This window comes from Somniosus microcephalus, unplaced genomic scaffold, assembly GCF_052327205.1.
Source record: "Somniosus microcephalus isolate GS21.2 unplaced genomic scaffold, FLI_Smic_1.0 unresolved_chr1, whole genome shotgun sequence".
Lineage (NCBI taxonomy): Eukaryota > Metazoa > Chordata > Chondrichthyes > Squaliformes > Somniosidae > Somniosus > Somniosus microcephalus.
Window position 1 is genome coordinate 131,665,608 of NW_028225179.1, and position 11,670 is coordinate 131,677,277.

Genomic DNA, 11,670 nt, shown 5'->3' on the forward strand with positions numbered 1-11,670 from the left:
GGCGCGTCGAGGGGGGGGTCGGGGCGCGTCGAGGGGGGGGTCGGGGCGCGTCGAGGGGGGGGTCGGGGCGCGTCGAGGGGGGGGTCGGGGCGCGTGGAGGGGGGGGTCGGGGCGCGTGGAGGGGGGGCCAGGGCGCGTGGGGGGGGTCAGCGCACGTAGGGTGTCAGCGCGCGTGGGGGGTCAACGCGCGTAGAGGGGGGGTCAGCGCGCGTAGGAGGGGGTCAGCGTGCGTAGAGGGGGGTTACAGTAGACGGCAGGTGTGTGCAGGCTGGGTTACAGTGGGGGGGTCAGTGCTGTGTGTAGAGAGGTTTCAGTAGACCGCGGGCTGGGTTACAGTGGGGGGGTCAGTGCTGTGTGTAGAGAGGTTTCAGTAGACCGGGGGGTGGGTTACAGTGGGGGGTGTCGGGGTTGAGTTGTGAACTTAGGCCCTACTGACCATATTTGTCCTTCTTTCCCCCAGGAGGAGTTGGAACACCTGAACCAGGCCAGTGAGGAGATTAATAAACTGGAGCTGCAGTTGGATGTGAGTACGTCACGCAGCCCCCACACAGATAGGCGGATGGGGAGAGACAGATGGACAGACTGGGAGAGAACAGGAAGGGCTGCACCGCCCAGTCCGTCAGTTCACCCAGTATGGGTGCTGTGTCCTACAGACCAGCAGTGTCCTAGCTTACAGCCTTGGCCTGTGCTGAATTAGCTGGTTGTACAGGTGCTTCCAATTGGCCTCTGTGTCTAAGGATGTGGCGGGGGAGAGAATCACTTGGTAACCCCAGTTGGAAAATCCTCCTCCTTAGGCAGTCCCTTGGAACCGAGGATGACTTGCTTCCACACTAAAAATGAGTTTGCAGGTGACTGATGAGTCCAATGCAGGACCTACAGTCTCTGTCACAGGTGGGGCAGACAGTGGTTGAAGGGGTGGGTGGGTGGGGTGCTTGGGTTGACGTGCGCTCCTTCCGCTGTTTGCGCTTGGCTTCCGCTTGCTCCCGGCGAAGAGACTCTGGGTTTTTGGCGCCCTCCAGGATGCTTCTCCTCTACTTTGTGCGGTCTTGGGCCAGGGATTCCCAGGTGTCGGTGGGGATGTTACACTTTTTCAAGGAGGCTTTGAGGGTGTCCTTGAAGCGTTTCCTCTGCCCACCTGGGGCTCTCTTGCCGTGTCGGAGCTCCGAGTAGAGCGCTTGTTTTGGGAGTCTCGTATCAGGCATGCGGACGATGTGACCCTTCCATCGGAGCTGATCGAGTGTGGTCAAAGCTTCGATGCTGGGGATGTTGGCCTGAGCGAGAACACTGACGTTGGTGCGCCTATCCTGGAAAATCCATGAGTGTAGGGGCCACCGAGTACAGGATCAGGCTCGCCTGTGATCCCCCCCGCCCCCCTACGGTTCAATGTCCCCCTGGTGGACCCCTTTCCAGGCCCAACATGAAGAATGCAGTGAGGTATCAGAGGCCAGCTAGGACTGATGGAACTGTACCCCAGTGAGTGTCTGTGCCTTCAGGAGAGAAAGAGGGGAACAGAGAAATGAAAAAATACCAGGCACGCATGAGACTACTTCGAGTCCTGCTCGGACTGGTGTGTTCACAGGACCCCTCTGTTTGTAAATGTGCCCACACAGTGCCTTATGTGTGGCGCGAGTGTGACGGGTGGATTTTTTTCGCCCATTGAGGAGGTTGTTGTCAAATTTATCAGAGTGTGCCTTGAAGAATTTGTCAGAGGGACCTGGTGTCCTTGTACACGAATCACTGAATGTTTACATGCAGGTACAGCAAGCAATTAGGAAAGCAAGTTGTATGTTGGCCTTTATTACAAGAGGATTTGAGTGTAAGAGTAAAGATGGCTTACTGCAATTATATAGGGCCCTGGTGAGACCACACCTGGAGTATTGTGTACAGTTTTGATCTTACCTAAGCAAGGATATACTTGCCATAGAGGGAGTGCAATGAAGGTTCACCAGACTGGTTCTTGGGATGGGGGATTGTCCTATGATGAGAGATTGAGTAGACTAGGCCTATATTCTAGAGTTTAGAAGAATGAGAGGTGATCTCATTGAAACATACAAAATTCTTACAGGGCTTGACAGGGTAGATGCTGGGAGGATGTTTCCCCTGGCTGGGGAGTCTAGAACCAGGGGTCACAGACTGAGCATAAGGGTTCGGCCATTTAGGACTGAGATGAGGAGACATTTCTTCACTCAGAGGGTGGAGAATCTTTGGAATTCTCTGCCCCAGAGGGCTGTGGAGGCTCAGTCGTTGAGTATATTCAAGACTGAGATCGATAGATTTTTGGATATTAAAAGAATCAAGGGATATGGGGATAGTGCAGGAAAGTGGAGATGAGGTAGAAGATCAGCCATGATCTTATTGAATGGCGGAGCAGGCTAGAAGGGCCAAATGGCCTACTCCTGCTCCTATTTCTTACGTTCTTATGAAAGGAGATGGTTGTTCGTGGGTTACTGCACTGTCTCTTTCTCTCTAGAAACAGCAGCCCGAACCAGCCCATGACTGAAGGGGTGAAGGTGCCTCTGTGGGTTATAAGGGCTACACATGAAGTAAGATTGAGCAGTCTCAATCTAATTCCTGCTGGGCGTGACCCACAGAACTTGACCGTCCCTAATCTGACATTAAATTGGCTGTCACACTCAAAGAAGCCATAAGTTCTGGTTTGGGAAATGAAAAAACATCGCAGTGCTTAGGTAGGTGGTGCTTTCTGAGTTTGGGGCTAAAACGGATTGTAGTGAGAGTCTCACCCTGTGGAGGGAGCTTTACTCTGTATCTAACATGTACTGGACCTGCCCTAGGAGTGTTTGATGGGGCAGTGTAGAGGGCGCTTTACTCTGTATCTAACCCATGCTGTACTTGCCCTGGGAGTGTTTGATGGGACAGTGTAGAGGGAGCTTTACTCTGTATCTAACATGTACTGGACCTGCCCTAGGAGTGTTTGATGGGGCAGTGTAGAGGGCGCTTTACTCTGTATCTAACCCATGCTGTACTTGCCCTAGGAGTGTTTGATGGGACAGTGTAGAGGGAGCTTTACTCTGTATCTAACATGTACTGGACCTGCCCTAGGAGTGTTTGATGGGGCAGTGTAGAGGGCGCTTTACTCTGTATCTAACCCATGCTGTACTTGCCCTGGGAGTGTTTGATGGGACAGTGTAGAGGGAGCTTTACTCTGTATCTAACATGTACTGGACCTGCCCTAGGAGTGTTTGATGGGGCAGTGTAGAGGGCGCTTTACACTGTATCTAACCCATGCTGTACCTGCCCTGGGAGTGTTTGATGGGACAGTGTAGAGGGCGCTTTACCCTGTATCTAACCCATGCTGTACTTGCCCTGGGAGTGTTTGATGGGACAGTGTAGAGGGCGCTTTACCCTGTATCTAACCCGTGCTGTACCTGCCCTGGGAGTGTTTGATGGGACAGTGTAGAGGGAGCTTTACTCTGTATCTAACCCGTGCTGTACCTGCCCTGGGAGTGTTTGATGGGACAGTGTAGAGGGAGCTTTACTCTGTATCTAACCCGTGCTGTACCTGCCCTGGGAGTGTTTGATGGGACAGTGTAGAGGGAGCTTTACTCTGTATCTAACCCGTGCTGTACTTGCCCCGGGAGTGTTTGATGGGACAGTGTAGCGGGAGCTTTACTCTGTATCTAACATGTATTGGACCTGCCCTGGGAGTGTTTGATGGGGCAGTGTAGAGGGAGCTTTACTCTGTATCTAACCCGTGCTGTACCTGTCCTGGGAGTGTTTGATGGGACAGTGTAGAGGGAGCTTTACATTGTTTGGTATTTCATATATATTGGTTTGTAGCAAACCTGTTTCTGGGTATTTTATGTTAGAACCTTGTTCTATTTATAAGTATCGATCTGCATCTCCCACAGGAGGCAAGAAATACCTACCGGAAAATTCTGTCGGAGTCTGCCAGGAAATTGAATGCTCAGGGCTCCCAGCTCGGCAACTGCATTGAGAAGGCGCGGCCATATTATGAGGCCCGGCGCCAGGCGAAGGAGGTGAGTCTTCTTACCCGGGAAGAGGTGTTTGTTAAAAAGATTCAACCACTCGAATTCTTCACCGTCAGCGAGCGGGAATGAGACCGAAAATGAGAGGGACTTGTCCATTGCGAGTCTATAAAGTGGGAGTGGATTAAAGAAAATTGCTTGACTTATAGGATTCTGTACAATGGGAGATAATGGGCAGGAATTTGATTCATTGGGATTCTGTACAATGGGAGTGAATGGGAAGGAGTTTGGTCCATTGGGAATCTGTACAATGTAAGTGAATGGGAATAGATTGGGAGAAGGGGAAGTGCAACGAGACCTGGGTGTTCTTGTGCACCAGTCGCTGAAGGCAAGCATGCAGGTGCAGCAGGCGGTTAAGAAGGCAAATGGTATGTTGGCCTTCGTAGCGAGAGGGTTCGAGTACAAGAACAAGGATGTCTTGCTGTCTTGGTGAGACCACACCTTGAGTATTGTGTGCAGTTTTGGTCGCCTTATCTGAGGAAGGATGTTCTTGCCATGGAGGGAGTGCAGCGAAGATTCACCTGACTGATATCTGGGATGGCAGGAATGACGTATGAGGAGAGATTGGGTCGATTGGGCTTATACTCGCTGGAGTTTAGAAGAATGAGAGGAGATCTCATTGAAACTTATAAAATTCTAACAGGACTAGACAGACTGGATGCAGGAAGGATGTTCCCAATGGCCGGGGAGTCCAGAACCAGGGGTCACAGTCTAAGGATAAGGGGTAAGCCATTTAGGACAGAGATGAGGAGCAATTTCTTCACCCAGAGAGTGGTGAACCTGTGGAATTCTCTATCACAGAAGGCAGTGGAGGCCAATTCATTAAATATATTCAAGAAGGAGTTCGATATACTTCTTAAGGCTCAAGGGATATGGGGAGAAGGCAGGGACAGGGTACTGAATTTGGATGATCAGCCATGATCTCATTGAATGGCGGAGCAGGCTCGAGGGGCCGAGTGGCCTACACCTGCTCCTATCTTCTATGTATCTATGAAGGAGTTTGGTCCATTGGAATTCTGTACAATGGGAGTGAATGGGAAGGAGTTTGGTCCATTGGGAATCTGTACAATGGGAGAGAATAGGAAGGAGTTTGGTCTACTGGGATTATGTACAATGGGAGAGAATGGGAAGGAGTTTGGTCCATTGGAATTCTGCACAATCGGAGTGAATGGGAAGGAGTTTGTTCCATTTGGGAATCTGTAGAATGGGAGTGATTGGGAAGGAGTTGGGCCCATTGGGAATTTGTAAAATGGAAGTGACTGCGAAGGAGTTTGGTCCATTGGGATTCTGTACAATGCGATTGAATGGGAAGGAGTTTGGTGCATTGGGATTCTGTACAATGGGAATGAATGGGAAGGAGTTTGGTCCATTGGAATTCTGTACAATCGGAGTGAACAGGAAGGAGTTTGTTCCATTTGGGATTCTGTACAATGGGAGTGATTGGGAAGGTGTTTGATCCATTGGGAATCTGTAGAATGGGAGTGATTGGGAAGGAGTTTGATCCATTGGGAATCTGTAGATTGGGAGTGATTGGGAAGGAGTTTGATCCATTGGGAATCTGTAGAATGGGAGTGATTGGGAAGGAGTTTGATCCCTTTGGATTACGTACAATGGGAGTGAATGGGAAGGAGTTTGGTCCATAGGAATTCTGTACGATGGGAGTGAATGGGAAGGAGCTTGGTCCATTGGAATTCTGTACAATCGGATTGAATGGGAAGCAGTTTGTTCCATTTGGGATTCTGTACAATGGGAATGCTTGGGAAGGAGTTTGACCCATTGGGAATCTGTAGAATGGGAGTAATTGGGAACGAGTTTGGTCCATTGGGAATCCGTAGAATGGGAGTGAATAGGAAGGAGTTTGATCCATTGGGATTCTGTAGAATGGGAGTGAATGGGAAGGAGTTTGATTCATTGGGATTCTGTAGAATGGGAGTGAATGGGAAGGAGTTTGTAAAATTGGGATTCTGTACAATGGAAGTGAATGGGAAGGAGTTTGTTCCATTTGGGATCCTGTACAATGGGAATGCTTGGGAAGGAGTTTGACCCATTGGGAATCTGTAGAATGGGAGTGATTGGGAACGAGTTTGGTCCATTGGGATTACGTACAATGGGAGTGATTGGGAAGGAGTTTGATCCATTGGGATTCTGTAGAGTGGGAGTGAATGGGAAAGAATTTGATCCATTGGGATTCTGTAGAATGGGAGTGAATGGGAAGGAGTTTGTTCCATTGGGAATCTGTAGAATGGGAGTGATTGGGAAGGAGTTTGATCCATTGGGATTCTGTACAATGGGAGTGAATGGGAAGGAATTTGTTCCATTTGGGATTCTGTAGAATGGGAGTGATTGGGAAGGAGTGTGATCCATTGGGAATCTGTAGAATGGGAGTAATTGGGAAGGAGTTTGGCCCAGTGGGAATCTGTACAGTGGAAGTGAATGGGAAGGAGTTTGGCCCATTGGGAATCCGTAGAATGGGAGTGAATGGGAAGGAGTTTGGTCCATTGGAAATCTGTAGAATGGGAGCGATTGGGAAGGAGTTTGATCCATTGGGAATCTGTAGAATGGGAGTGATTGGGAAGGAGTTTGATCTATTGGGAATCTGTAGAATGGGAGTGATTGGGAAGGAGTTTGATCCATTGGGATTCTTTACAATGGGAGTGAATGGGAAGAAGTTTGGTCCATTGGGATTCTGTACAATGGGAGTGAATGGGAAGGAGTTTGTTCCATTTGGGATTCTGTACAATGGGAGTGATTGGGAAGGTGTTTGATCCGTTGGGATTCTGTACAATGCGAGTGATTGGGAAGGCGTGTGATCCGTTGGGATTCTGTACAATGGGAGTTAATGGGAAGGAGTTTGATCCATTGGGATTCTGTACAATGGGAGTGAATAGGAAGGAGTTTGGTCCATTGGGATTCTTTACAATGGGAGTGAATGGGAAGAAGTTTGGTCCATTGGGATTCTGTACAATGGGAGTGAATGGGAAGGAGTTTGTTCCATTTGGGATTCTATACAATGTGAATGATTGGGAAGGTGTTTGATTCATTGGGAATCTGTAGAATGGGAGTGATTGGGAAGGAGTTTGGCCCACTTGGATTACGTACAATGGGAGTGAATGGGAAGGAGTTTGATCCATTGGGATTCTGTACAATGGGAGTGAATGGGAATGAGTTTGACCTATTGGGAATCTGTAGAATGGGAGTGAATGGGAAGGAGTTTGAGCCATTGGGAATCTGTAGAATGGGTGTGATTGGGAAGGAGTTTGTTCCATTAGGATTCTGTAGAATGGGAGTGGTTGGGATGGAGTTTGATCCATTGGGAATCTGTAGAATGGGAGTAATTGGGAAGGAGTTTGTTCCATTTGGAATCTGTAGAATGGGAGTGAATGGGAAGGAGTTTGATCCATTGGGATTTTGTACAATTGGAGTGATTGGGAAGGAATTTGTTCCATTTGGGATTTTGTACAATGTGAGTGAATGGGAAGGAGTTTGATCCATTGGGATTCTGTCGAATGGGAGTGAATGGGAAGGTGTTTGATCCATTGGGAATCTGTACAATGGAAGTGAATGGGAAGGTGTTTGTTCCATTGGGATTCTGTAGAATGGGAGTGGTTGGGATGGAGTTTGATCCATTGGGAATCTGTAGAATGGGAGTAATTGGGAAGGTGTTTGATCCATTTGGGATCTGTAGAATGGGAGTGAATGGGAAGGAGTTTGATCCATTAGGAGTCTTTACAATGCGAGTGATTAGGAAGGAGTATGTTCCATTGGGGATTCTGTACAATGTGAGTGATTTGGAAGGTGTTTGATCCATTGGGAATCTAGAATTGGAGTGATTGGGATTGTGTTTGATCCATTTGGGATCTGTAGAATGGGAGTAATTGGGAAGGAGTTTGTTCCATTGGGATTCTGTACAATGGGAGTGATTGGAAAGGAGTTTGATCCATTGGGATTCTTTACAATGCGAGTGATTAGGAAGGAGTTTGATCGATTGGGATTCTGTACAATGGGAGTGAATGGGAAGAAGTTTGGTCCATTGGGATTCTGTACAATGGGAGTGATTGGGAAGAAGTTTGGCCCATTGGGATTCTGTACAATGGGAGTGAATGTTAAGGACTTTGTAAAATTGGGATTCTGTACAATGGAAGTGAATGGGAAGGAGTATGGCCCATTGGAATTCTGTACAATCGGAGTGAATGGGAAGGAGTTTGGTCCATTGGGATTCTGTACAATGGGAGTGATTGGAAAGGAGTTCGATCCATTAGGATTCTTTACAATGCGAGTGGATGGGAAGAGTTTGTTCGATTGGGGTTATGTAGAAGGGAGTGACTGGGAAGGAGTTTGATCCATTGGGATTCTGTACAATGCGAGTGATTGGGAAGGAGTTTGACCCATTGGGATTCTGTAGAATGGGAGTGATTGGGAAGGCGTTTGTTCCATTGGGATTCTGTACAATGGGAGTGAATTGGAAGGAGTTTGATCCATTGGGATTCTTTACAATGGGAGTGAATGGGAAGAAGTTTGGTCCATTGGGATTCTGTACAATGGGAGTGATTGGGAAGCTGTTTAATTCATTGGGAATCTGTAGAATGGGAGTGATTGGGAAGGTGTTTGGTCCATTGGGATTCTGTACAATGGGAGTGAATGGGAAGGAGTTTGGTCCATTGGGATTCTGTACAATGGGAGTGAATGAGAAGGAGTTTGTTCCATTTGGGATTCTGTACAATGGGAATGCTTGGGAAGGAGTTTGACCCATTGGGAATCTGTAGAATGGGAGTGAATGGGAAGGAGCTTGGCCCATTGGAATTCTGTACAATCGGATTGAATGAGAAGGAGTTTGTTCCATTTGGGATTCTGTACAATGGGAATGCTTGGGAAGGAGTTTGACTCATTGGGAATCTGTAGAATGGGAGTGATTGGGAACGAGTTTGGTCCATTGGGATTACGTACAATGGGAGTGATTAGGAAGGAGTGTGATCCTTTGGGAATATGCAGAATGGGAGTGATTGGGAAGGACTTTGATCCATTGGGATTCTGTACAATGGAAGTGAATGGGAAGGAATTTGTTCCAATGGGATTCTGTACAATGGGAGTGTTTGGGAAGGAGTTTGACCATTTGCATTCTGTACAACGAGAGTGATTGGGAAGGAGTTTGAGCCATTGGGAATCTGCAGAATGGGAGTCATTGGGAATGAGTTTGGCCCACTGGGAATCTGTACAGTGGGAGTGATTAGGAAGGAGTGTGATCCATTGGGAATCTGCAGAATGGGAGTGATTGGGAAGAATTTGGTCCATTGGGATTCTGTAGAATGGGAGTTATTGGGAAGGAGTTTGATCCATTGGGAATCTGCAGAATGGGAGTGATTGGGAAGAATTTGGTCCATTGGGATTCTGTAGAATGGGAGTTATTGGGAAGGAGTTTGATCCATTGGGATTCTGTAGAATGGGAGTGATTGGGAAGGAGTTTGATCCATTTGGATTCTTTACAATGCGAGTGAATGGGAAGGAGTTTGTTCGATTGGGATTCTGTAGAATGGGAGTGACTGGGAAGGAGTTTGATCCATTGGGATTCTGTACAATGGAAGTGAATGGGATGGAGTTTGTTCGATTGCGAATCTGTACAATGCGAGTGATTGAGAAGGAGTTTAAGCCATTGGGATTCTGTAGAATGGGATTGAATGGGAAGGTGTTTGGTCCATTGGGATTCTGTACAGTGGGAGTGTATGGGAAGGAGTTTGATCCATTGGGATTCTGTACACTGGGAGTGAATGAGAAGGAGTTTGGTCCATTGGGATTCTGTACAATGGGAGTGATTGGGAAGGAGTTTGATCCATTGGGATTGTGTAGAATGGGAGTGATTGGGAAGTAGTTTGTTCCATTGGGATTCTGTACAATGGGCGTGAATGGGAAGGAGTTTGATCCATTGGGATTCTGTAGAATTGAAGTGACTGGGAAGGAGTTTGGTCCATTGGGAATCTGTACAATCGGATTGAATGGGAAGGAGTTTGTTCCATTTGGGATTCTGTACAATGGGAATGCTTGGGAAGGAGTTTGACCCATTGGGAATCTGTAGAATGGGAGTGATTGGGAAGGCGTTTGGTCCATTGGGATTCTGCAGATTGGGAGTGATTGGGAAGGAGTTTGATCCATTAGGATTCTTTACAATGCGAGTGAATGGGAAGGAGTTTGTTCGATTGGGATTCTGTACAATGGGAGTGATTGAGAAGGAGTTTGATCCATTGGGAATCTGTAGAATGGGAGTGAATGGGAAGGACTATGATCCATTGGGATTCTGTAGAATGGGACAGAATGGGAAGGAGTTTGATCCATTGGGATTTTGTACAATGGGAGTGAATGGGATGGAGTTTGGTCCATTGGGATTCTCTACAATGGGAAGGAGTTCTGTCCATAGGGAACCTGTACAATGGAAGTGAATGGGAAGGAGTTTGTTGCATTGGGATTCTGTCAGTGGGAGTGATTGGGATGGAGTTTGATCCATTGGGATTCTGTACAACGAGTGTGATTGGGAAGGAGTTTGAGCCATTGGGATTCTATAGAATGTGAGTGATTGGGAAAGAGTTTGGCCCACTGGGAATCTGTACAGTTGGAGTGATTGGGAAGGAGTTTGATCCATTGGGAATCTGCAGGATGGGAGTGATTGGGAAGGAGTTTGGTCCATTGGGATTCTGTAGAATGGGATTGATTGTGAAGGAGTTTGGCCCATTGGGAACCTGTAGAATGGGAGTGATTGGGAAGGAGTTTGACCCATTGGGAATCTGTACAGTTGGAGTGATTGGGCAGGAGTTTGTTCCATTGGGAATCTGCAGAATGGGAGTGATTGGGAAGGGGTTTGATCCATTGGGAATCTGTAGAATTGAAGTGACTGCGAAGGAGTTTGTTCCATTTGGGATTCTGTAGAATGGGAGTGAATGGAAGGAGTTTGGCCCATTGGCAATCTGTAGATTGGGTATTATGTAATGAGCAAGGATTAACATAAGAACATAAGAAATAGATGCAGGAGTAGGCCAATCGGCCCCTGAAGCCTGCTCCACCATTCAATAAGATCATGGCTGATCTGATCCTAACCTCAAATCTACTATCACTCTACATCCCACCCGAACCCATGTGATCTCCTGGGAGAGGCGAAAAACCAGATAAAAAACCCAATGGCCAATTTGGGAGATAAAAATCTGGGAAATTCCTCTCCGACCCATCTAGGCGATCGAAACTCGTCCAGGAGATTACTCTGTCCCTGTATTTCCTACAGTACTTACCTTCTGTTAGAGGTTATGTCCACCCCAGCCAGGAACAGGCCCAATTTACTCTTGAAGGACTCCTAGTTGGCAGCCTGTTCCCGAGGTCTCCAGTAATCCCTATGAATAGAACCATCTCCTGAAATCTAACACAATTAGAACACAAGAAGTAGGAGCAAGACCAAGCTACACGGCCCCTGGGCCCGCTCCGCTCCCCACAGGGCCATGACCGTTCCGAACCTAGACTCATGTCCAATTTCCTGTCTGCTCCCCATAACCCCTAATTCCCTTTACTTCTAGGAAACTGTCTATTTCTGTTTTAAATTTATTTAATGATGTAGCTTCCACAGCTTTCTGGGGCAGCAAATTCCACAGACCTACTACCCTTTGAGTGAAGAAGGTTTCTCCTCATCTCA

At 47.5% G+C, this 11,670-nt stretch overlaps 1 protein-coding gene across 3 annotated transcripts in view; it reads left to right on the forward strand.

Annotated features, from left to right (window-relative positions):
* Positions 1–4,299, forward strand: part of sh3bp5lb (SH3-binding domain protein 5-like, b) — a 54,970-nt gene extending 50,671 nt beyond the window's left edge. The window contains exons 2-3 of one of the 3 annotated variants that reach the window (XM_085974024.1): positions 461–523; positions 3,870–4,288. In XM_085974024.1, the coding sequence (XP_085830150.1) occupies positions 461–523; positions 3,870–4,079 (273 nt within the window). In that variant the 3' untranslated portion in view covers positions 4,080–4,288. Of the gene's footprint in view, positions 1–460; positions 524–3,869 lie in introns of all 3 variants that reach the window. The other 2 variants (XM_085974023.1, XM_085974025.1) reach the window with 2 other exon arrangements.
* Positions 4,300–11,670: the final 7,371 nt, after the last annotated feature.